General features: G+C 43.6%; 1 protein-coding gene across 1 annotated transcript in view; it reads left to right on the top strand.

Moving 5' to 3' along the window:
• Positions 1-24,518, top strand: part of Ica1l (islet cell autoantigen 1 like) — a 78,941-nt gene extending 54,423 nt beyond the window's left edge. Inside the window, 2 exon segments of the mRNA XM_051153876.1 lie at positions 9,058-9,132; positions 23,921-24,518. Of these exon segments, the coding sequence (XP_051009833.1) occupies positions 9,058-9,132; positions 23,921-24,036 (191 nt within the window). The 3' untranslated portion in view covers positions 24,037-24,518.
• Positions 24,519-26,573: the final 2,055 nt, after the last annotated feature.

Genomic DNA, 26,573 nt, shown 5'->3' with positions numbered 1-26,573 from the left:
TTCACCAGGCACACACCTTTATTTCTTTAAATTTTTTTTTTTGTCCTCACTGTTTCCTTTATTTTCTTTTTTTTAATTAATTTATTCTTGTTACATCTCAATGGTTATCCCATCCCTTGTATCTTCCCATTCTTCCCTCCCTCCCATTTTCTCTTATTCCCCTCCCCTATGACTGTTCCTGAGGGGGACCTCCTCCCCATGTATATGCTCATAGGGTATCAAGTCTTTTCTTGGTAACCTGCTGTCCTTCCTCTGACAGGGGACATGGTCAAATGTGAGGCACCAGAGTACATGAGAAAGTCATATCCCACTCTCCACTCAACTGTGGAGAATGTTCCGACCATTAGCTAGCTCTGGGTAGGGGTTTAAAGTTTACCACCTGTATTGTCCTTGGCTGGTGCCTTAATTTGAGTGGGACCCCTGGGCCCAAATCTGCCTATCATAATGTTCTACTTGTAGGTTTCTAGGACCCTCTGGATCCTTCTACTTTGCTATTCTCCCATGCTTCTCTCATCTAGAGTCCCAATAGGATGTCCTCCCCTCTGTCCCAGTTTCCTGGTAAGTGAAGACTTTCGTGGGACATGCCCCTTGGGCTAGTATGCAGATATAAGTGAGTATATACCACTTTCTGCGTCTGGGTTAACTCACTCATTATGATAATTTCTAGCTCAATCCATTTATCCACAAATTTCAGGAATTCCTTGTTTTTAATAGCTGAGTAGTATTCCATAGTGTATATGTACCACAGTTTCTTTATCCATTCTTCTACTGATGGACACTTAGGCTGTTTCTATGTTCTGGCTATTATGAATAAGGCTGCTATGAACATGGTTGAGCAAAGTTTCTTGTTGTCACCAGGCACACACCTTTAAATGCCAGCATTTGGGAGGCAGAGGCAGGCGGATCTCTGTGAGTTCAAGGCCAGCCTGATCTACAGAGTGAGTTCTAGGACAGCCAAGGACAGCTTTTCTGGGCTACTCTTGGCTATCAGTTTCCTTAGACACCGTTAACACCTCAAGCCACTGTCTCTTGACCTGTAAACGTTCTACAGCATATTCTGGCCCAAGCAGAATTGGACAGGTTTATGTATGTTTGCTTTAACACTGGAGAGCTTACTGCATATCTTACTCTTTCATGAGAGTGGCTGGCAACTTTTGACTTCCTGTTTTTTGATAGACTCCTCTAGGTTTGGGAAGTCTTCAGTTATTTGACCTTCTCAAGTCCCTCTTGAAGTGTAATGACTAGATGTTTACTCTTTAATACTGTACTACACTTCTTGTCGTCCCCCCCCCCCCAGTTCTCTTATTTTCTCCTTCCTCTGAGATATTTTCCTTCCTATCCATAGACTGTGTTTTCACATTGAAAGCCTTTGTCGCTGCCTTTCCAGGAAGTAGTTTGTAGTCTCTGCCTGTGGACACTTCCACTGGCTTAGCACTAGATGGCGCCCTACACCCAAGTTTGCCTTCATTTTTCTTTAAGATGGCCCTCAGAACTCAAGAGCACCATGAAAGGACATGGTGACTTACAGCTGAAATCTCAGCACTTGAAAGGCTGAGACAGGAGGATTGCCACCAGTTCAAGGCTATCCTGAGCTACAGTATGAGACCTTGTCTCAATAATTTTAAAAAGGGCATCTTCCCCAGCCCATGTTTGTTCAATCCATAGCCAATGTGTTATTTAGAAATAACTGGAGGTGTGTATAAGGACTTGATTCTTGTAAGCCTTCCCTGGGCCTGGATGGGCCCAGACACTCCACCCACTGTCACTGGCCTGTAGCCAGACAGTATGGTGTCCTCTCTTACTAGGGATGTCACATGGAGGCACCAGCCCCGGCTTTTTTTTTTTTTTTTTTTTTTTTTTTTTTTTTTTTTTTTTTTTTTTTTGGTTTTTCGAGACAGGGTTTCTCTGTGTAGCCTTGACTGTCCTGGACTCACTCTGTAGACCAGGCTGGCCTCAAACTCACAGAGATCCATCTGCCTCTGCCTCCCAAGTGCTGGGATTAAAGGCGTAAGCCGCCACCACCCCGGCTCTTATGCAGTAAGTGGGCATCTACTTTTCTTGTTGTCCCGAAGCAGACAGTTGAACTCTTCTGTTGGGATGGCTGGTGGTGTGTGTGTGTGTGTGTGTGTGTGTGTGTGTGTGTGTGTGTGTGTGTGTGTGTGTGTGTGTAGACGACTTCAGGTGACCAACACTGCAGTGCTCGGCCATAGTTGGATCCTATAGCCTAAGACCAGCACAGAGGGGAAGAGCAGGGTAGGACCTAAATGACTGTTGCTGCTGGTGAACTCACTGTCAAGACTACTGCAAAGGACTCATTGATGCCAGGAGAAATGTAAGTCTGATCATATGAGCCCAGGCCTGGGGACAGGGACCATCAGGGCTGCCCCAGTGTCTGGTTTTGCCCAGCAGCAAACAAATCCCAAACAGCATTGCTTCTTACCTATTCCAGTTGGGAACGCTGGGAGAACTAAGATAACTTCTACCTCTGGGGTCTCACAGCCAGAGTCCTGTGCAGTGTGGAGCCTGTGCTCACAGCAATGCAGCCTACCAGAGTGGGGTGTTCACCCGATGACGCCCCTGTGGATCAGGAAGCGACGTCTCGAGAACTGACCTAGAGGTTACAGTCCTCAGGTCTGCCTACTGGTGGGGCTCGTGCTGACTGAGCCCTCAGGTCAAGCCCTGGGATCTCCTTCCTGCTCTAGCCACAGAATTTACGTCTGGGTGGGAGGGGCTGGTGGACAGTTACTTGGCATCTGGCTAAGGGCTAGAGCATCAGTTGGTGGTGTGAGGGTAGAGGCTGCGGGGCCCTGTCTGGGTTTTACCTAGTGAGCCTAGCTAAGCTAAGGCTTGCCCTAATGTGTTCCCTCCTACAGGCGGGGGTCTTCCTCCCCACTGTGCCGCTCTGAGTTGGGGAGGGCTGAGGCAAGAGATGCCTTCCTGGTTTCCTCAGTGTATTCTTGCTATTCTACACGCAGGGACTGCAGGCTTACCCTAGCTTCCTTAGCCCTTGGAAAGGTAAAGAGTGCAAGACTTGGTGTCTCTGTGGGAGGAGAACACTCCTTCATCCCGTCAGTTAGGCCACCATCTTGCATCCAATCTCTGCCTATTTTCTTACCATAGATTCCTTTAGTTCTCTGAATAGCTAAGTGACTGAAAGTTTGAGCATTAAATATGGCACTTAGTGTCACGCAAGGCTTCTAGTGTCACACTGCCTTCTTGCCAGTGTATGCCTCACAGCATTCGCTGAAAACTGGATATTGTAAATGTGCCTTAGTAACTTTGGGTGCTGGTCCCACCTACTAACAGCTTGGTTTTGTTTGGTTTGGGTTTGGGTTTTTTGAGACAGGGTTTCTCTCTGTTATCTTGGCTGTCCTGGACTTGCTTTGTAGACCAGGCTGGCCTTGAATTCACAGATCCACCTGCCTCTGCCTCCCAGTGCTGGGATTAAAGGTGTGCGCCACTGCGCCCGGCCTAACTACTTGGTTTTTAGTGTAGAATTATTTTAATGGGGTCTAGCCGTCATCTTCTCCTCTCCCCACCTGAGGGTAGGATGCCTTACAGGACTCAAACACTCCATGGTGGTGGCAGCTTTATCAGAGCTTTGACCTTTCCCTGATCACACCAGACTAGCCAGCTCTCCTCACTCCCAGCTGATCGCTCCCCTGACTTCAGTAATGCCACAGTACAAACCGTTCCACGGACCAAACCAGTCACACTTGGGCTCTATTGGAGGAATGCGCTCCAAAGTCCGTTGTTATTAAAAAACAAGACAGGGACTGGGTAGATGGCTCCATCAATATAACTGCACAACCATGAGGACCTGAGTTTGGCTCCTTAATACCCATGTGTGCGAGTGTGTGCACACTTCTGCGCATGCACACACATGCACCCCCCGTACATACACCCGCCAACCCCACACACACATACACACCCCATACATACCACACACACACACACACACACACACACACACACATACCCACACACCCCAATAAATAAATAACCTCGGTTAAAAATAAAAAGCTGGCATGGTGACGCTTACCTCTAATCCTAGAGGCAGGCAGATTGGTGTAAATTGGAGACCAGCCAAGGCTACACAGAGAAACCCTGTCTCAAAAACAAACAAACAAGCTGGCTAGCTGGGCGTAGTGGCACTCGCCTTTAATCCCAGCACTCGGAGACAGAGGCAGATGGATCTCTGAGTTCAAGGTCAGCCTGGTCTACATAGAGAGTTTTCAGAGTAGCCAGAGCTACATAATAGTGAGACCCTGTCTCAAAACGAAACGAAACGAAACCAACCAACCAACAAACAGGGCCGGGTAAGGCAGCCCTTAACTGTAGTTGTAATTCCCAGTTTCAGAAAGCAAACAGGAAGCTCCCTGGGTTGGTGGCCAGCTAACCTAGCCAGTCAGCAAGCTTCAGGTTTAGTGAGCTATCTTGTCTCAAAAAATAAGGTAGGTGCAGAGAGATGCTGGGGAAGACACCCGACATCAGTCTCCAGCTTCCACATGGGTGTGCACACCCTGTACACATGTACTTGAACATAGACAAGCACAAACCAGAAGGTGCTGAAAATGCAAGCTTCCAGAGAGCAAGTGTGTGGCCCTTCAAAGAAGAGTTGCAGTTTATGAAGTCTTTATTTATTCTGGTTTTGGTTTATTTTTTATTATTAACTTATTCTTGTTACATCTCAATGGTTATCCCATCCCTTGTGTCCTCCCATTCTTCCCTCCCTCCCCCTTATTCCCCTCCCCTATGACTGTTCCTGAGGGGGATTATCTCCCCCATATATGCTCATAGGGTATCAAGTCTCTTCTCGGTAACCTGCTGTCCTTCCTCTGAGTGCCACCAGGTCTCCCCCTCCAGGGGACATGGTCAAATGTGAGGCCTGGTTTTGGTTTTTAAAAAATATTTATTGTTATGTATTGAGTGTTCTTCCTGCATGTACACCTGTAGGCCAGATCTCATTATAGATGGTTGTGAGCCACCATGTGGTTGCTGGGCATTGAACTCAAGACCTTTGGAAGAGCAGGCAGCGCTCTTAACCACTGAGCCATCTCTCCAGCCTCCTGGTTTTGGTTTTTTGAGGCAGGGTTTCTCTGTGTAGCTTTGGCTGTCCTGGACTTGCTTTGTAGACCAGGCTGGCCTCGAATTCACAGCGATCCATTGACCTGCCTCTGCTTCCCAAGTGCTGGGATTAAAGGTGTGCGCCACCATGCCAGGCCTTTTTTTAAAATTTATTTTATTTTTTTTAAACAAAGATTTTAAACATTCATGCAGTAGTGTGGTGCTGAGAAAAAGTAAGAGACAGACCCAAGCACCCAGGCACGGACATGAGCTTTTCAAGAGAGTCACAGTTAGGTGTCTTAGTTTTACATGCCACTTTGCTGGTTCTCAAGTAGCATCTCCAACAGCTAAGAAACCTGTTTCTGACAAGTGCGATTATAGGGAGGCTGTGTCCTGGCTATAATTATAGTCGGTAAAGCCTGCAGCCACTAGGGTTGAGCAAAGGTTTTCTGCTTCTTGTGGTGTGAGCTTCAACCAAACTCCAGAGTGAGTAGCTCCTTTTCCTCACATCTCCATACTTGCTTCTATGCCAGCCCACCTCACCTGGGCAGTGCAGTGTCCATCTGCTAAGCAGGGTCTGGATGGGCAAAGGGAACCTCTGCTCAACTGCAGTCATAGAGTGCAGCAGCCTTAGGTAAAGGGCATACTGTGCAGTGCTGGCGTCCTGCCCTCCTGGGAAGGTAGCCCCTAAAAGTATTCCAGGATGTAATGGTTATGGTGGCAGAGGGCTCTTCTCAGTTCTTCCTGAGTTCTGGAACTTTGAAGTACATTTTGTTTTTGTTTTCATATCCTGAATGGTCTTGAGACTTTTACTAGTTTTACTGGAGTGCAGGCACTGTGAAGATTGTTACTTTTACTGATAAAGTAGTGTGTATGGACCACAGCTTTATCCTTGGTATTTAATTATCCCATGGAGCATGAATTTTTTTCTTTTTTTAGTTTTTCGAGACAGGGTTTCTCTGTGTAGCCTTGGCTGTCCTGGACTCACTTTGTAGACCAGGCTGGCCTCGAACTCACAGCAGTCCACCTGCCCTGCCTCCTGAGTGTTGGGATTAAAGGCGTGCACCACCATGCCCGGCCTTCATGAAATATTTTTATCAGTCTATTCTCCTTTTAGCTAAAATCATTTCACTGAAGGTTTTAAACTTTATCAGCAAGAGCCTTATTTTCTGGCTTTGTGTTTTTATTGTTTTTCTGAAATAACATTTCTCTGTGTAGCCCTGGGTGTCCTGGAACTCACAGAGATCTGTCTGCCTCTGCCTCCGAGTGCTGGGATCACAGCCTGCGTCACCACCACCAGGCTTCTGCATCCTTTTAATTTTTGGTTTTTCGAGACAGGGTTTCTCTGTGTAACAGCCCTGGCTGTCCTGGACTCGCTTTGTAGACCAGGCTGGCCTTGAACTCAGAGATCCGCCTGCCTCTGCCTCCCAAGTGCTGGGATTAAAGGCGTGCGCCACCACACCCAGCTTTAATTTTTTACATTGTAATCAAAGCACATTTTTTTTACCACCGACTTCATGAACTCCTCAGCTTTATGTGTACGAGTATCAACGTGAGTTTCCATGGTGTCTATGGATTTTCAGCACGCATGGAAAGACCGTGCTGCCGGTTAGAGCATGGCCTTGCTGTCTGTCTGCCGTGTCTTCACTTCCCTGTCTGCAGCTCCTTACCTCGAAGGCCTGTGTCTTCCTCCGGTGTCCCCGAGTCTCACATGGGCAGTAAATTATTACTACGTAGGCATTCATAACTGTTTATTAAAATGCTAAATGGCCATTTTGCTCTAAATCCTTACTACAAATAGTTATAGACTTCTAATCAATATTGTTGTTTTAAAAAATTATGTTAGTGCCATAAAGGAAAAATCGTTTTTCTATGCCCTGCTTTTATTTCTACAAAAGGAAATAAAACCTTTGCTGTTTCTGTTCTCACCTGCTAGCTGCAAGAGCTCTGCCTAGAGACTCGCTGGAAAGAGATGATTTTGAGAAGGAATTCTCATTTCTGAACAGCCTCCTGAGCCCCACTTCTTCAAGTGCTGGTGAATTAACCCAGGAATGCCAGCCGGCCTGTGGGAGCCCCAGTGCTGGCCTCACATCCCAGGAGCCGTCAGTGGGACCCCGGCCTCTCACTCTCTCCTCCCAATTCCTCCCTTCACAGCTCTTTGACCTTGGTCTTCATGCTGATGGAGCGTTCAGTAGTAAGTGTCGATGAGACATTTGGACGTGTGCTTTGTTTGCTAAGCAAATCTACTGTGGGACACTAGAATCCAGGGAAAGAGACTTTAACATTAACACTGCTTCATACAATCTGCAGCTACAACCACCAACTGAGAAAATACCAAATCTAACTGCACTGCAGTTGTCAGTAAAGCTGACTGTCTCCTTGCTACCTCACCAAGCCCACGTGTTCCCCACTGACTGTTTGGGTGCCTGCCTTACTACATTTGATCTACTAAACCACTCCTGGGTCAGGCGGTGCTACCACCACCCCAAGCAAAATTTGGTGTCGTTTTTCACATGGGTTCAGAATTAGCCAGAAACAGAAAACAAGCCAGCAGGAGTGGAGGACACTAGAGCACGCTGGGGCCACAGGGCTATCCTAGAGAAGGGCCACCTCACCATCCTGTGTCCAGGGCTGCACCTTAGGACTCGTGTTTTTCCTGACTCTGTGCTGGTTATGACACTGAGCCTATTCCGGTTGCACTCAGAACTTAACATGTAGTTCCCTGTGTGCTGCAAGAGAGTCCAACAGGCTTTCGACCTCTCGGGTGGAGAGACGGCTCAGAGGTCAAGAGCTGTATCTGCTCTTCCAGAGGTCCTGAGTTCAATTCCCAGCAACCACATGGTGGCTCACAGCCATCTATAATGAGACCTGGTGCCCTCTTTTGGTGTACATGCAGGCACACATGTGGAAATAATAAATAAATCTTAAAAAAAATAATAGCTGGGTGCGGTGGCACATACCTTTTTAATCCCAGCTCTCAGGAGGCAGAGGCAGGTGAATCTCTGTGAGTTTGAGGCCAGCCTGATCTACAAAGCAAGTCTAGGACAGCCATAGCTGTTACACAGAGAAACCCTTCAACAAACAAAAAGCAATGCAGGATAAAAATCTGCTTGCACCTGCATCTGCTTTCTTATCACCAGCCCTACTTCAAAATACTGTTTTCTACTACAGTGTTGGGTACTCCCACCCCCCTTTTGGTTTTTTTGTTTGTTTGTTTTTTTGTTTTTTGAGAGACAGGATTTCTCTGTGTATTTGTCCTGGAACTCATTCCATAGATCAGACTGGCCTCGAACTCACAGAGATCCTCCTGCCTCTGCATTGTTAAGAGTGCTGGGATTAAGGGGGTGCACCACCACCACCCAGCACCTATTGCTTTTTTTAGTTCCTGATGTTCTGTCTTCATAAACTCAGACATGAGTCTGAGCATCGGACTCCCAATCCAGTCGTTTTACTTACTCTGTTGCACATGAAGGTGGTGGTGTACATGTCTCCTGAGACCTCAGTGCTTTGCTTCCTGTTTTCATATCTGTAATCTTAGTGTTGCTTCCCTCATATCCCTGTATCTCATTATGTTTTCTGAAAAATTCTCATGGCACCCAACAGCAGTCAATGGGTTGTCTGTTATAGTAAAAACCCTTCTGTTCATGTATTTAAAGGCAAACCAAAGGCATGCGTGAGGGCATTAAACAATTATTGAGGATTTGTTGACTATCCTAAAAGAAAAAGTAATATTAGTCCATCATGCCTAGCATGGTAAGGCAATAAACCTTAGAACAGACAGGGTAAGGAAGGAATTTGGCAAACCAGGAAAACTCCAGTATAGAAATTTGCAGACCCCTCTCAATATCCTTAAATGTAAATGGTCTTTACTCTCCAATTAAAAGGCACAGACTAGGGAAATGGCTTGGTCAGTCAAATGTTTACTTTCTCCTACACAGGAGAATCTAGCTTTTAACTCTTGTTTCTTTATCTTTCCTCCTCACCCGCAAGGCTGGGCCTCCCAAGAGGGATCAGAAAACTCAGATACCTTGCCAGTGCCTTCGCAGCACCCAAAGAAGTTAAAATGTAAGTCACTTTTCCCCATTGCATTAATAATAGTGAAATTCAGGAGAATTTAGAAAAGGAGCTAGCCTCATAGTGCAAAGAAGAAAAACACACACACACCAGGCCTCATCAGTGGCAGATGCACTCCATCACTGAGCCACCCCCAGCTCAGAAGATGCTTTGGATTATATGACACCTGTTGGCAAGAATGCATCCAGGGCCCCAGGAAGCAATCCTAAAGCCCCGTGACATTCCAGGTGTGTTCAGACGCTCCGTACCACTGACATGCTTTGGGCTTTGGTGAGAGGGCACGTCATTCAGCATAATGACCCCAGAGGACATTCATCCTGCAGCAAGCACCACAGCGTTTGCTTTGTAAGGATAGACAGTGTCCTCCTGAATAAACGAGAGGATGATCTAAGCAGACTTGACTCTTACCCTTCATAATCTATTTATCCATTTACGTTCTTATTTTTCTGTGGTTTATAGTCCTCACTATATTTAATCATTTTGTGTTGAGACTGCTTGAGTGTTTGCCTATGGAAGTCTTTGAGCAGGCTTCTAAATTCTTACGATACCAATACTTTAAAAAGTTTTCAATAAACTCAGCATCATAGCAAAACTAAAAAATCAATATAAAGTATCCCCATGTGTTCTTTGAGAGGATTTTGTAAAGTATTGTCACATTTGGTAATCATAATTTCTGCCAATGATACCTAGTTCTGTATTCTGGGTCTGCTGAGTGAAATACTTTAAATGGCACACAGGGATGTCACTGTGTAGCCCCACTGGCCTTGAACTGCTGGGTTTCCAGCCTCAACCTCCTGAGAACTAGGATTATGGGTAAAGCTCACCAACATCTCAATCATTAGTAATCCTTTTTTAAAAAAAAGATTTGTTTATTTATTATGTATACAATGTTTTGCCTGAATGTACACCTGCATGCCAGAAGAGGGCACCATATTTCATTACAGATGGTTGTGAGCCACCATGTAGTGGCTGGGAATTGAAGTCAGGACGCTTAACCTCTGAGCCATCTCTCCAGCCCTCATTAGTAATTCTTACATAGTATTTATTATTATAGTTGCTGATAAACTGTATTTTTTCTCATCCCCCCCCCCTTTCTTCTTCTCTGTCTCTCTCCTTCCTTGAGGTGGAACCCAGGGCCTTCACATGCTGGACACCCTGCTAGCCCTACCCTCAGCCCAGATGCTGACCCCTTTTCCCTCCTCCCTGCGTATGTGCTCATTAGCATTCTACTGGTTTGGCTCATAGCTTTAGAGTTTCAGGTCATGGTCAGTTGGTCACTGCTTCTGCACATGCGGCAACTTCCTTGCATACTGTTTGACCACAGTTTGGACAGCATGCAGTCTGCAGCTGAGGCAAGGGCAGCTTTTTGTTTTTGTTTTTGTTTTTTTGCCTGATGACAGCTTGTCACATTTGAAGCAAACTCCATAAGGAGGTTCTTCGATGCTCATGATCTTCTTGAAGTAGAATGGGGTTGCTGCCAGGAGCATGTCTCGTCAAAAAAAAAAAAAAAAAAAAAAAGCCTTTTATTAATAAAAACATCTTTAAATGCCATAATCTGGCATTTAAAGAGCTCTATCTCTGAGAGTTTTTTGTTTCTCTGTTTGTTTGTTTTGTTTTTTCTAGACAGGGTTTCTCTATGTAACAGCTCCGGCTGTCCTAGAACTCACTTTGTAGCCCAGGCTGGCCTCGAACTCACAAAAATCCACCTGCCTCTGCTTCCCAAGTACTGGGATTAAAGGTGTGTGCCACCACCGCCCCACTTCTCTGAGATTTTTGAAGACCAACTATCTATCTATGTAATACTGAATAGGCAAATCTTGTTTCTAGCTATTTACTATCTAACTTTGAAAACATCTACAGGAAGTTAAATAAAGCCTATTTCTGTATTTAAAGTAATACCTAACAAGACCACAAGTTTCATTGACTCTTGTATTCATTATCTTTTTTTTTTTTTTTTTTTTTGAGACAGGGTCTGTCTGTGTTAGCCTTGGCTGTCTTGTACTCACTTTGTAGACCAGGCTGCCCTCAAACTCACAGAGATCCGCCTGCCTCTGTCATCCAAGTGCTGGGATGACAGACGTGCGTCACCACACTCAGCCAAAATATATTAACTTTGTATCAATATATAAAATCCATACCAGTGTAAAATATTTGTCTTGTTGACGTCTTTAGTTTAAAAGTAAATTCAATAATCTACCCTTTTCCCCTACCATCCCTGTACCCTTCTTTTTTCCTTTTCATTTCTTCTCCCCTCCAGTAGAAAGGAAAAAAGCATAGAGGAAAGAGAAACAGAAATCCCTGAACCTCCTTTACTTTGTTCCCCCCACCCCACCACCAAGCTTCCCCTAAATGATGACAAATGACCAGCTTGTGGGAATGGGGCATCATTCTCTTAAAATTGCTTCCTGCTGTCTGGGGGCAATGGTATCTTTTTTGGGGGGTCCCTAAGAAATCTGGGATAATGTCCAAACCCTAAGAGCTAGCTGTAGTATTAGCTGTCCAGTCTCTGTGATGGGGTAGAGCAGGGCTATTGAGGCAGTCGGTGAGGCTCAATCACCTGGCTCCTGCTCTTCCTTGGTGTCTGGTTGTTTTACTCTGGAGACATCTAAACTTTAAAGGTGATACACATTTCTGCATTAACACATGTACGGGATGTTCAGTGTGCACCAATCAGCCAAAGACGATTCTCTGCTCTTTTTCTGAGCAGGTGAAAGGCACCTGTCTTTATAAGTCAGTCGGACTGCATAACCAACTAACATATAAATCTCCATCCATGCCATATGGAGGAATGGCATGGTGAGTCCTGAGGACTCTGTAGCCAGCAAGATTTACTGGCCATACAGAGACAATTTCATGCCTCAGCCAGCCGCAGAGCTGGATCCAAGTAGAGGATCAGCATTCATGTTACTTGTTTTGTTGTTGTTCTAGATTTCTTCCTTCATTTCTGCAGCCAAGATTTTCAGGAGGTCTTCCCTGGTCAAATATAATCTTTATTAATGTTGAAGGAATCCATAGCTTTTCTTCTCCTGTGGAAACAAAGGCAAAACTTCTTCCCCAGTGTAAACATTTCCTGCCTTCCGTTCTTAAAGCATCTTCAAGTTTTTTCCATAATCCAATGTCTCTCACCAGCTGTTTTTTACTCGTTAGCATTTTTAAAATTTAAAGTTGCCAGGTGTGGTGGTGCACACCTCTAATCCCAGTACTATGGAGGCAGAGGCAGGCAGATCGCTGTGAGTTAGAGACCAGCCTGGTCTGTAAAGCGAGTCTAGGACAGCCAATGCTACACAGAGAAACCCTGTCTTGAAAAACTAAAAACCAAACCAAAACAAAAAAATTAAATTTAATAAAGCATTATGTATAAAACATTATCTCTTGGGGTCTTCGTTACCCCTTTTTGTTTATTGTCTCTTTCTCTCCTTTTTAAAAAGCCATGTTAGTGTCTCCTCTTTGCAGCTACTGCCTTTAGAGGCAGGACCCTTTCTTTTTAAAAAATAATTTATTTAATTTTATTTTATATGCATTGGTGTGAGGGTATCAGATCCCTTAGAACTAGAGTTACAGACAGTTGTTAGCTGCCATGTGGTTGCTGGGAATTAAACCCAAATCCTTTGGAAGAGCAGACAATGCTCTTACCACTGAGCCATCTCTCCAATCCAATTAAGGCCCCCAAAGGGCTTCAAGCTCTTTTAAAGTACAATTAGGTCATTCTACAAGTGCCTGTCCTGTAGGGTTGTGTGGTGTACCTGTAATGTGCTTTATGCTGCAATGTGAATAAGCTTCTGTTGTAGTGCTGTGCAGACATGTGCTGGGTCACTGTCAGTCTTAATTTGTACAGGTATCCCCATAATAGAAATAACTTCTAATAAATGTGTAATTACAGAATCAGCCTTTTCAGAGCTAAAAGCATTTGCCCATTGAAATTCTAATATGTATCTCTAGTACGGTGCACATACTTTTAATTTTTCAAATTCCACAAAATGAAGCCCACCCATTTGACAGATTTCATTTCTTTGTATACCTTTTGGGTTACTTCCTGCAGGTGATGGAGTTTGGTTTTACAAAGAACAAGTAGGACATTTCCTTGTTGCCAAGTAATAGAAAAATCTTTCTTCAAATCTTTGCTGTTAACATGGTGTTTCTTATGAAATTCTTAAGTTTCTAGTACGTTTCCTATTAATAGCTGAAAATTTTCATCATCACCTTGTACTAGAGGGCCCATATGGGATCTGACATGTGTTATATACAATGGATGCTTTCAGTTTCTTGTTATTTATTGTAGCAAAGTTAATTCTGAATCATCCAAAATAACTTCAGCAGTTTCTACATGCAAAACAACTCTTTCTCATATTGTGAGTCAGCAACTATATTGAGAGATTCTGGGAGATCACATAATACCATAAGAACGTTTTGTTTTTGTTTTTTGAGACAGGGTTTTTCTGTGTAGCCCTGGCTGTCCTGGACTCACTTTGTAGACCAGGCTGGCTTCGAACTCAGAGATCCACCCACCTTTGCTTCCTGAGTGCTAGGATTACAGGCCCTGTGGCTAATTTTTGAATTTAGCCACTTAACTTATTTTTCTTGACTTATAACCTACCTTCCTGATTTACTTGCATCGGTATAGAATGTAGGGGCTCCAGAAATTTCTGTCTCTTTTCCTATATGAGGGAAAGTCCAATTAGTTCTTTTTATAAACTGAAGTTTCTTGATTTTGGGGAATTTGTCGTTAGTTTCTCCAAAAATAACACTGCAAGTCCTTTGCCAATGTTTATTTTATGCCCATAATGAGGTAATTTCAACATTAGTAAAAGGGACTATAATTTCTGCTGGGTCTATTCCTACTAATTGACGAAGTCTCATTTTTCCGTTTAGAATCCATTCAGAAACCTTTTCTACCTAGTCTTGGATCATAAAAATATCCACCATAAGATAGTATCTTCTCTGTGTAAGAATTCCTGTGGGAGAATGAGCAGAAGGCAAAATAAATAAAACACAGTCAAGCTTTGGATCTAAGTGATCCACGTGTGCATCCTATAATTTATTTTCTACCACAGCCAATTCTCTGTCAGCCTCAGCTGACAATTTTCTTGGACTATTTAAGTCCTTATCACCTTTTAAGGACTGAAGGATTGAGTAAATAGTTAATCCAATTGTGGGCGTTAGCCAATTAATATCCCAACAATTTTTAAGAGTTTATAATTGGTCTCTCCAGATTTGGACTTCCTGTGGTCCAATTTTCTGTAGACCTATCATATCCTAGGTAATTAACAGAATCTCCTCTTTGTGTTTTTTCAGGAGCAATTTGTAGTCCCTTACAAGGCAAAAATTCTCTTTACTTCATCAAACCTTTTTTCTAAGGTATCTGCATCTAAATCCGCAGCAAGATATCATCCATATAATGATAAAATTATAGATTGAGGAAACTGTTTACAAATAATTTCTAATGGCTGTTCTACAAAATATTGGCACAAGGTAGGACTGTTTAACATTCCTTGGGGCAAGACCCTCCAATGGTACCTTTTAATAGGTTGAGATTTATAAGTAGGCATTGTGAAAGCAAATTTTTCTCTATCTTACTCACACAAAGAGATGGTGAGAAAGCAATCCTTTAAATCAGTTAATATAATAGATTATGACTTAGGGTAATAAAGAAGTTGAAGGGATATAGGTTGTAAGGAACCTGTAAGCTGAATCACTTTATTGATTGCTCTCAGATCAGTTACCATCTTCCATTTTCCAGATTTCTTTTTCTTTTCTTTTCTTCTTCTTTGTTTGTTGTTGTTGTTATTTGAGACAGGGTTTCTCTGTGTAGCCTTGGCTGTCCTAGACTCACTTTATAGACCAGGCTGGTTTCAAACTCACAAAGATCCACCTGCCTCTGCCTCCCAGAGTGCTGGGATTAAAGGCGTGCGCCACCACGTCTGGCACTCCAGATTTCTTTTTAATGACAAATATAGAATTCCAAGGGCTGGGTTGCCAGTTAATCACGGTACTGCTAGGGCAGTTGGTGTTCTACCAGCAGTAGCTCCCCCGTATAAAGTTGAAAAGCCAGCCTCTGCTGTGCCCTGCTTATGGACAGACTGGACAGTCTGCAACTGTCTTTGATAACGTTTTTTACTAATGCCTTTATTAGGAACATATCCTTTACAGCCTCTCTGAAGTCAGAGGAACGCTAACCCGTGTTTCCCACTGTTGCAATAGATCTCTCCCCATAGATTGTTTGCTATACTAGACACACACTGCATTACTTTCCTTATTTGACCTTCTGCATCCATTTTAGACTTTGTCTTAGCTGAGCCAATGCCCCAGTTCCTAGGGGCTGTGTAGGCACTTTTTGAAGTGGCCAAACTGGATTCCAGGAATCATGTGAGATTATTGTTACATCTGGTCCTCTGTCCACTAAGCCTTCGAGCTCAATTCCATCCAACTGTAATTTTAAGTTTGGTCTCCTATAATTTATAGTATTTGCCAAGATATCCGCTGTGTTTTCTGTTGCTGATATTATTGGGTTTTTTTTGTTGTTGTTGTTGTTATCTTTAGAATCTTTTGTTTTATCCATAGGAGCTGCTCTATTTCTATTAAGTGGCTTGTGTAAGTTTTGAGCAGCTGTTTGTCTTATCAGGCTTTAATTTTTCTAGTTGCTCTCCAGAACAGTTTGTTGGCCGACAGGAAATGCATGGCTCATGTTGTTTTTTGTTAGGCCACGAGGGAGGCCCCTTACTCAGTTTTCCAACATTATAGTATTTCCTTTAATATCTTTGGATGACCTACATTCATGAGCCCTATGTTCATTCCTTTCACATCTTCTACCTTTCCCCCAGAATTATTACTAGAGAAAAATTCATCCTCAGGAACTGTCTGTCCATAGTCATTTAGAGATTGATCTGATCTTTCACTGACAGAGAAATGGGCATTTTGACTTTGTTGTTTGTTTTTTTATCTTCTATAATTGTCTGTCCAACCACAGCTGATTTGTGGGCATTAAATTCAATATTTGAAGTAGTTTTAACCCATTCATAAAGAGGTGTGGATCTGGCCCTTAAAGATCTAATAGCCTTTTTGCATTCAGCATTATCTTTTTCTTTTTTCTTTTTGAATATGTAAATATATATGGGCAGAAGACAGGGTTTCTCTGTGTAGCCTTGGCTGTCCTGGGCTCACTTTGTAGACCAAGTTGGCCACAAACTCAGATATCCACCGGCCTCTGCCTCCTAGATGCTAGGATTAAAGGCATGTGCTCAGCATTAGCTTTTTTTTTTTTTTTTTTTTTTTGCTTTTCTTTTTTAAATTTTATTAATTTATTCGGATTACAACTCAACTGTTATCCCATCACTTGTATCCTCCCATTCCTCCCTCCCTCCCATGTTCACCCTAGTCCCCTCCCCTAGGTCTATGACCGAGGGGGACCTCCTCCCCCACTATCAAGTCTCATCTTGGTAGCCTGCTTATTCTTTCTTTGAATGCCATCAGGCCTCCCCACCAAGGGGAGGTGGTCAAATATAGGGGCACCAGAGTTCATGTCAGAGTCAGCCTCTGCTCTCCACATAACTGCAAAGAATGTCCTGTCCACTGGGTAGATCAGAGTAGGGGTTCAATGTTTACTACTTGTATTGTCCTTGGTTAGTGCAATAGTTTGAGCAGACCCCACTGGGCCCCGATCTACCCGTCACAATGTTCTTCTTGTAGGCTTCTAGGACCCTCTGGGTCCTTCTATTTCCCCATCTCCTATATTTCTCTTACCTAGATGTCCTCACATCTATCCCAATCTCCTGGTAAGTGAAGACTTTCATGGGACATGTTTTTTGGGCTAGTGCACAATTATAAGTGAGAATATACCATGTGAGTTTCTGCTTCTGGGTTAAGTCACTCATTACGATCATTTCTAGTTCCATCCATTTGTCCACAAATTTTGTGATTTCCTTGTTTTTAATAGCTGAGTAGGATTCCATAGTGTAAATGCACCACAGTTTCTTTATCCATTCTTCAACTGAGGTACATTTAGGCTGTTTCCATGTTCTGACTATAATGAATAAGGCTGCTATGAACATAGTTGAGCATATGTCCTTGTTGTATGGTGGACATTTTCTGGGTATATTCCAAGGAGTGGAATAGCTGGGTCTTGAGGAAGCCCTATTCCCAGTTTTCTGAGAAAGCGCCAGATATATTTCCAAAGTGGTTGTACAAGTTTGCATTCCCACCAGCAATGGAGTGTTCCTCTTTCTCCACATCCTCGTCAGCATGTGGTGTCACTACCCATTCTGATAGGTGTAAGATGGAATCTCAGTCGTTCTGATTTGCATTTCACTGATGACTAAAGATGTTGAGCATTTCGTTAAGTGTTTCTCAGCCATTCGATATTCCTCTGTGTAGAATTCTCTGTTTAGTTCTGAGCCCCATTTCTCAATTGGGTTATTTGGTTTGGTGGTGTTTAATTTCTTGAGTTCTTTACATGTGTGTTCTAGGCTCTTCCCCACTTTTTCTTCTAACTGATTTAGTGTCTCTGGTTTTATGTTGAGGTCTTTAATCCACTTGGACTTGAGTTTTGTGCATGGTGACAAATGTGAGTCTAATTGCATTTTTCTACATGTAGACCTCCAGTTAGACCAGCATCATTTGTTTGTCCCGGCCTGCGGAGTTTTCAAACAGAGACACTAGGAGGGGGTGCGGGAGTGAAAAGGACAGGAGACACGAGAAACAGAAGGCAAGACAGGATTTGGATCAAGCCTGGGGCAAGAGTATTTGTGTAAGTGAGGTCACTATGGATACCCAACTGTAAAATGCTCCAGCAGTTATCTACTTTTCCAGCTGCTCTAACCACAGAAGGGGGGAAAGTTCCAGAAAGAGAGAAGTTGTAAAGGGTCTGGTTAGTCAAGCGAACAGGGTGGCCTCGCGAGCAGCTGGCCTTTATCTGATCTTACCAGTGGTCTTACTAGAAAAGGTAGTTTATAGCCAGAAAGGAGTAGATCTTACTATGAGCTTGGGGGTCTTCAATGACTGTCCTCCACGTTTGTTGAAGATGCTATCCTTTTTCCATTGACTAGATTTGGCTTCTTTGTCAAAAATCAAGTAACTATGTGTGTATATCAATTTCTGGGTCTTCAATTCGATTCCATTGATCAACCAGCCTACTGTTGTGCCAGTACCATGCTGTTTTAATTACTATTGCTCTATAATACAGCTTGAGATTGGGTATGGAAATTCCTCCTGTATAGGATTATTTTAGCTATTCTGGGTTTTTTGTTTTTCCATATGAAGTTGAGAATTGATCTTTCAATGTCTTTAAAAAAATTGTGTAGGTATTTTGATAGGGAGTTGCTTTGGATCTGTAAATTGCTTTTGGTAAGATGGCCATTTTTACTATGTTAATTCTCCCGAACAATGAACAAGGGAGATCCTTCCATCTTCTGATGTCATTTTTTTAGTTTTTCAAGACAAGGCTTCTCTGTGTAGCCTTGGCTGTCCTAGACTCACTTTGTAGACCAGGCTGGCCTCGAACTCACAGTGATCCACTTGCCTCTGCCTCCAGAGTGCTGGGATTAAAGGCGTGGGCCACCACACCTGGCTAGCATTAGCATTTTCAAAAGCTAAAGATTCAGTTAAAAATTCTCCAGCATTTAGAGCTGATACTGTTCTATTTAGAGCTATAGTTGATCTTTGTAAAAAGTCAGTGAAAGATTCATTTGAACCCTGGGTTATCTTTGTGAATAAAACAGTGCTTTGAGTATGAGAACAAGGTAGAGTGTACTTAGATCTGACAACAGTTAGCTCTAGGAGTGAACCTCAAGGCCTGGTCACCTGCATATGAAGAGTACTGAGAAGGTGTCTGAAGCCTGTTTTCCTAGCTATCAAGCTACCATTAGCTTAACGGTCAATGTGATCAGAGACCTGAGAAGGATAAATTGTAAACTAAATGAATTTATGTATCAATTAAAATGACAGAGATGACAGTACCTCGACAGTTGTCCCAGGCTCCTGTGGCAGCATGGGCAGGCAGTCTGGTCATCAGGTGCAGATCATCTGTATTTTTTTCTGTGGAAAGAGAACATAGAGAAAATGACCTCACTTCGTTTTCAGCAACATGAGACAATAACTCTCCAGGTGTCCACAGTTTGTCCACAGTTCAGGCTGGGCCCCAGCAGAGGGTGAGACGTTGGAGGCAGCCTTGCCTAATGGTTAGGATACCACAATCCAGAATTGAAGTCATCCATCATTTCCAAATCTTCTGAGACCTTGGGGGAACTACTGGTAGAATTTGGAAATCTCCGTTCTTCATAATAAATGCACATATGTTAAATACCATATTCAGCAGATCTCTGACAAGTTGGAGAGTTAGTATATTTGTGTTGAAGTTATTTATAAGCGTGTTTATTTCTCTTAGTCTCTATGTCTCTCCCTCCCGCCCCTCTCTCCTGAGACAGGGTTTCCCTGTGTAGCCTTGGCTGTCCTGGACTCACTTTGTACACCAGGCTGGCCTCAAAATCACAGAGATCCACCTGCCTCTGCCTCCCTGAGTGCTGGGATTACAGGCGTGTGCCACCATTGCACAGTTCTCTTAGCTTATTTCGTAGCCCAGCTATCATACAAACACTTGAGACTCTTTTATATTTGTTTAAAAATAAGCTTCCCAACGCCATCTTGAGTAGGTTAAGTCTGTTTTAACCCTCTATGTTCTCTTACCCCCAGCAAACATCCCAATAGTATACTTGCACTTTGCAGCTTTCCTAGGCCTCAGCTCCTTCCTCCTGAACTTCCTTCCTCTCTCCTGAGGCTCACGCTTCCTCTTTTAACTCCTCCCCCTCTTCCTGGCTGGCAGGAAGTCCAGCCCTATTCTCTCTCCTGCTCATAGATTGGCTGTAAGCTGCTTTATTGACATAACAGGGGGACAATCGGGGAGCAGCATTTATACATTTAGACAGAAAATCAGAACTTAAAGTACGTAATAACCTATCCCTTACACATTTGAGTTAAGCAATCCTAGTCTGTCTCTAGTGCTCTAAACTACATCTTGCAAACATAAAACAGAATGTTATGATCTTATTCTGTGTTTGAACTTGAAAATATGTCACATTGGTTCTTAGCATGATTAAATATATTTTTGAACATGTTAAAGGAATTGATCATTTATAAGATAGGACTTTAGGTTTCATCACTGTTCAATTGAAGCCTTTAAAATCATAAACACGGCTGAGTGTGGTGGTGCATGCCTTTAATCCCAGCACTAGGGAGGCAGAGGAAGGTAGATCTCTGTGAGAACAGCCAAGGCGACACAGAAAAACCCTGCCTCAAAGAACAAAACAAAAACCATAAACACAGTCCATAAAAAGAGCAGAAGTTTCCTATATGATTTAGTTTATAAAAAGTTCATAGCATATAAAGTCAAAAGGTACATTAATAGATTAATAACATTACCATATTCAGAAAACAAGGCTAAACATTTTTAAGGCAGTGATTTTTAAGGTTTTGGGAAGGTACAGGGCATGATAACCAAGTTGTAATATTATAAACAAATGAGTGTCTCTAGAATTAATATATCAGTTTCCAGGGCTGGCAATATAGTAGAACATTGTAGAATGGTTTTAAATTATATTTGAATTTATTATGTTAAACCCATTGGCCAGGAAGCTTGCAGGTGAATCCAGAGCAGCTGGCGACAGGCAAATAGCATTCATCCAAGCACTAGTTGGTGAAGCCATAGGTATTTTAAATTAGATTGTCTGAATAGACCTTCATAACCTTGACAATTTTAAAAGCATTTAGAACCAGGATTGAGTCATATATACAGCATGTTGTAAAAGTATAATTTTGAATTTATATAAAAATCTATTACCAGTTTAAAATGAAACTTATCCTTTTATATCAGAAGCACTCGCTTTGTAGACCAGGCTGGCCTCGAACTCACAGCGATCCACCTGCCTCTGCCTCCTGAGTGCTGGGATTAAAGGCCTGCGCCACCAAAGGAATACTTTTTATATTCCCCAATCACTTTGGCAGTGTGATGAGACAATTCTCCAAAAATCTCGAGGATCTGAGTTGGGGTCTGCGTTCCCGTGGGTGGGTGAAGAGAGAGATGCATCCCAGAGGGTTTGGGGCCTAGAAACAGGTTGGCACAAGCTGGTCAAATGTGTAGTCACACTGTCTGCCAGTGCCAGGGCAGACGCCTGAGCAGCATTTCACCTGGTTCCAGGGTTTTTGGTTTGTGAGAAAAGGGAAGAAAACTGTGCTGGCAGGAGAAGGAAGTCTCACCCAGGGAACGTGTCCCATCAGAGGCCAGTGAGAACAGCTGGCCATTGCTTTGTGTGCTAACCAGGAAGGGAAAAATCTACCAATCAGTTGGTGGAACGAAAGGCAAAGTGTTTAGGGCAGTGTGTCAGGTAGAAGGGATTCTAGAGTGCACAGGCAATACTGGAAGAGCCCTTTCCCCCAGCTCACCAATGTTAAATATGAGCCACACAACATACATGGTGTAAGATGTATTGTAGAAGCATGGGGAGAGAAGGAAGGGGGTTCCCCAGGGGGACAGGGAGAGTAAGAGAGGCAAAGTAAGAGAGTTACAGATGGCAAGTTTGTCCCTTTTATCCTGGGCCCCTGGTGGAGGCAACAAGTGATGATGTCAGAGGTTGCTAAGTGACCTGGAGCCAGGCTTGTGAAGCTGCTTACACTAACAGAGGGGAGTACCCGAGGCTCCCGTCGAGATGCTGCTAATTCCCAGTGATAAGTTATAACAGAATGAGCTAATGGCAAGACGAAATTATATTATATAAATGCAGGTTTATTGGGAGCAGCAGGGGAGGGGGAAGGAAGGAGAGGGACGAGAGGAGGAGAGAGAGAAGAGAGAGAGAGAAGGCAAAGTGTCTGGGTTGTATAGTGAAGAGCCTCTGGGGGAGGGGAAGTCCCACTGCGGGACTGGAGAGTTCAGGGTAGAGGGCAGGGTATTCCAGCCACGCCCTACAGCAGGTAGGGACCTAACACCCAGTCTCCAGCATTCAGAGATTGGAGGATGAGCCAGGCCAGCCTGGACTGCTGCATGGTTAGTTGAAGGCCAACTTAAGCTTTGAAGCAAGACCGTGTTAGAGGAACACAACCCAATCCCGACAAAAGACTAAAAACCTCAGAATGCAACGCTGTGGCGAAGATGAGAAGAAAATCCTCGTGCTCACAAGGATATGGCAGAATGACAGCCTTACTGCTTATAGAAAAATTAAATGTCTTACTATTACAAAAAAATGTTTTTGCTTTAATTGAAGTGATTAGTGGTTGAAGATAGAGGGGCCTAGCATCGTGAGTGGAGCCGTCCCTGGGCTGGTGGTCCTGGGTGCTATGAGAAAGCAGGCTGAGCAAGCCATGGGAAACAAGCTGGCAAGCAGCACCCCTCCATGGCCTCTGCATCAGCACCTGCATTGTTTAGGTTCCTGTCCTGACTTCCTTCAGTGATGGACTACAACGTGGACCAGTAAGCCAAATAAACCCTTTCCTCCTTACCTTGCTTTTGGTCATGGTGTAGCCTTAAGAAGTGACCCACTGTTATGACCGTGTGTCATGTTGGTCCTAACCCTCAGTATAAACATGTATCCTTGACAATGTTACAGTAAAAATTGCAGGCTACTGACATGCAAAAATTTTCATCCTAGGAGGGAAATGAGAGATTGAAACATTAATAAGGTAGGCTGAGGGACTAGAGAGGTGGCTCAGTGGTTAAGAGCACTGCCTGCTTGTCCAGGACACACGCGTTCAATTCACTGCACCCACATAGTAGTTCACAACTATCCATGTAACTCTAGTTCCGGGGGAGCTAACGCCTTCTTCTGGCCTCCATAGGTCCCAGGCATACGTGTGATTCACAGACATGCAGGCAGACAGACAGACAGACACACACACACACACTCTATAACAATCCCCTTTCTAAGGATTTGTGATCAGAGTGATAGTACAGACAATGCTATCAAAATGTTTCAACATTTGGTCATCTTACCTTTAGAGAGGGAGAGAATGTGTTTCTCTCCTTCCGCCATGTGTGCCCTGGGATCAAGCCTGCACTTACCTACCGAGCGAGCGAGCCATCTGCCCAGCCCTTGTTAGCAAACATGTTGACAAGCATTGGGCCTCATGCTGTGTACCTGGCAATCCAAAACTTAGAAGCGTGGGGCAGGATCACAAATCTGAAGCCAACCTGAGATACACAGCAAGACCTTGCCTAAAAAGACAAAAATTAAGCCGGGCGTGGTGGCACACGCTTTTAATTCCAGCATTCAGGAGGCAGAGGCAGGCAGATCGTTGTGAGTTCGAGGCCAGCCTGGTCTACAAAGTGAGTCCAGGACAGCCATGGCTGCACAGAGAGACCCTGTCTCAAAAAACCAAAAAAGACAAAAATTAAAGAAACAACTGTCAAATGTGTACAATGAGAGGATTAGGAGGGATTTTTCTCCTTTAGGGATAATATTTTTGAAGTAATAACTTTATTTATTTTTGGCTATCTTTGGCCTCGAACTCACCACAATCCACCTGCCTCTGCCTCCTGAGTGCTGGGATTAAAGGCAGCATGTGCCACCATGCCCAGCTCAAAGTAATAGTTTTATAATAATGAGATTTTTAAGGAGAGTTTTAAGTTTTCTTAGGAGGAATTGCATTGGCTTTTAAAAATTACTCTTAAGGGGATATAATGAATCATTGTCAGCCAATTGCATTTTTATTAAAAAGTATCTCCTTGAAAATCATAAAAGTAGTACAAAAATATTATTTCCAAAAGGTGAAACTCTTTAATGTCTTTTTTTTTTTTTTTAAATAGCCCCCAACAATGGTAACCAAGACATGTCAGCCTGGTTCAATCTATTTGCAGACTTGGATCCACTCTCAAACCCAGATGCCATCGGACACTCTGACGACGAGCTTCTGAACGCCTGACTGATGTCACAGGTTCAGGGGTCTTGAGGCATCAACTGTGCAATGTCTGCCTTTCTGGAAAGGAGTTCCCTATGCAACCACACACAGAAGCATGTGCTCAGGACATAACGTTTGCCAGCCGATTCTCGTCAGAGGGTTGGGGCGTCGTCTGAGCAGGCTGTTGTATTTTACTATGCTGGCTCTGCAAGCTGTTGATCATATGTGGAAACTTTTAGAGAAACTCCCGAGTCTGTAATACTGAGAAACCAAACTTATGTCTGAATCACAGGAGCATGACGTATTTCTTGGGAAGGTGCTTTACCATTTATTTTGCTGTAAGGGATAAAGAATGGGCTATACAGCAGCTATAGTTTGGGGTTTTGTTTGTTTTTTTCCTTTTGTTTTTATGGCAGCAGGTGTTTTCTGTTGAGGGGAAACAGCAGTAGAACTAGACCGCTTTCTTCCTGATTATAGTGTAGAAGAGGACTAGAGAACTCAGGACGCCCACTTGTTACCTTTCGTTGATGCACAATCATAGCTACACCTAGTTCCATTATTAAGTTTTCATGGGGAAACAGCAGGATATGAAATCCATCCTCTATGGAGTAGAGAGAGAGAAGTAAGAATCCAGAGCCCTGCTTCATACACACTCCTCTCCTTCGATCCACAGTGAGGGGAGCACACTGCTACTGTCTACCTGGGCAGCAATTGTCCTGAACCCTCCAGAAACTTCCATGCGAACAAGCAAGACAGTTCTGAACACCTCGTCTTTATATATGCTTGCATTCTTATCACCTACTAGGATTTCTAACACGGAAAATTCTACAGAAAATATGAAATGTCTCATGTTCTTTTTGGTCTAACTCCCAAGGCACCATTGGATAACTAAGCAGAAACTACTGGCAGACAGTTGACAGTCTAGGTTTGGGAGGGAAGGCTAACTAACTGGCAGTTGGGCAACTGGCAAAATCACAGCTCATGGATGTGCCACTTGCTCAGTTTCCTGTCCTTTCCTGTCCACCCTTTAATTTGGGGTAGTTTCCCATGTGTTCTATCACCACTGCAGCTCGACAAGGGACATTTTAATGAAGTTGTTGACTGTGGTTTTTTTTATGGGCATCTAGTTAGTCACAAGCAGGTGGAATTACATATGATGTCCAAATCAAGGTATGTATCGACCTTTTCTGAAGGAGTAAACCTGAGTGGGGCAAGACCATCCACTCCGTGGGCTCAGCAGCCTGTCCTGGCAACCTGGGTTCTTCAGGAAGCCAGCAAAGACTGCAAAGACTTGACCAAGGGTCACAAACTTGGTCCTGAATATCTTTTTGCCATGTTACTATATTTAATCTTAATGAACTATTTTCCCTTCAAAAGCACTTTTCTTTTTATTCAGTTAAGATTGCCAGAATACAATACTGTCAGTGTCCTGCCAAGATTAATCACCAGGATTAAGATTATGAAACACAGGCCGGGCCTGCGTGGTGGAGCATGCCTTTAATTCCAGCACTCGGCAGAAGCAGGCGGGTCGCTGTGAGTTTGAGGTCAACCTCGTCTACAAAGTGAGTCTAGGACAGCCAAGGTTAGACAGAGAAACCCTGTCTCAAAAAAACCAAACTGCCCCTCCCCCCGCAAAAAGATTATGAAACACAGTCTAAGTCCAATGCCCACAGCAACCACTGCCACCAACTTTAAGGAATGAAAACTTACATGTTGAGTCTGTGCTATTTTTCTTCATGAGAGTATCTTTCCCAATGTGAGTTCAGTTGCCTGCCTGTCTTCCTCAAAGGCACAGGAAGTAGCCTGCTATCTGGTATAAACAGAAGGCTCAGTGAGTAGAAAATCATGCTCACTCCAGGCAAAGGCTGAATTCTCAACTGCAAAAACGAAGGGCCAATACCTTCAGTTTTCCCAGATCAAAGCCACCACAAATCAATATAAGTGCAATTATTACTACTCAGCTTTTGGTTACCTTTCAATAACAGTGTATGGTTTAAATTCCTATTTAACCAGGAAGCCACAATAACTGCCTTACCACGTCTAGTTGTAACTTCAAGTCAAACAATTCCATTTAATAGCTTATTTAAAGTTATTTATATTATTTTCTCAGAGTTAAGTAATTTGAGGCTCAGTCAACACTCTGCTGTTCTGAACCAACACTGGTAAGAGAGCAAGAAAAGGCAAAGCAGCAAGCCTTCTCTAGAAGATAGACAGCTGCTGGAGGGGGGGGGCATACACTATCCAGAAAGACAGCTGCTAGGGGAGGAGCACACACTATCCAGAAAGACAGCTGCTGGGGGAGGAGCACACACTATCCAGAAAGACAGCTGCTTGGGGGGGGGGGCCATACACTATCCAGAAAGACAGCTGCTGGGGGGTGGGGCATGCACTATCCAGAAAGATAGCTGGGGGGGGGGGGGGGCAACAACTATCCAGAAAGACAGCTGTTGGGGGGGAGCACACACTATCCAGAAAGACAGCTGCTTGGGGGAGGGGCATACACTATCCCGACAAGGGAAGATGACAGCATCCTTGCCAAAATGGCCATCTTTTATATTGAA

The sequence above is a fragment of the Acomys russatus genome, chromosome 12 (assembly GCF_903995435.1).
Source record: "Acomys russatus chromosome 12, mAcoRus1.1, whole genome shotgun sequence".
NCBI lineage: Eukaryota > Metazoa > Chordata > Mammalia > Rodentia > Muridae > Acomys > Acomys russatus.
Note: the sequence above shows the minus strand (reverse complement) of the source record. Positions and strands in the feature narration are given on the sequence as shown.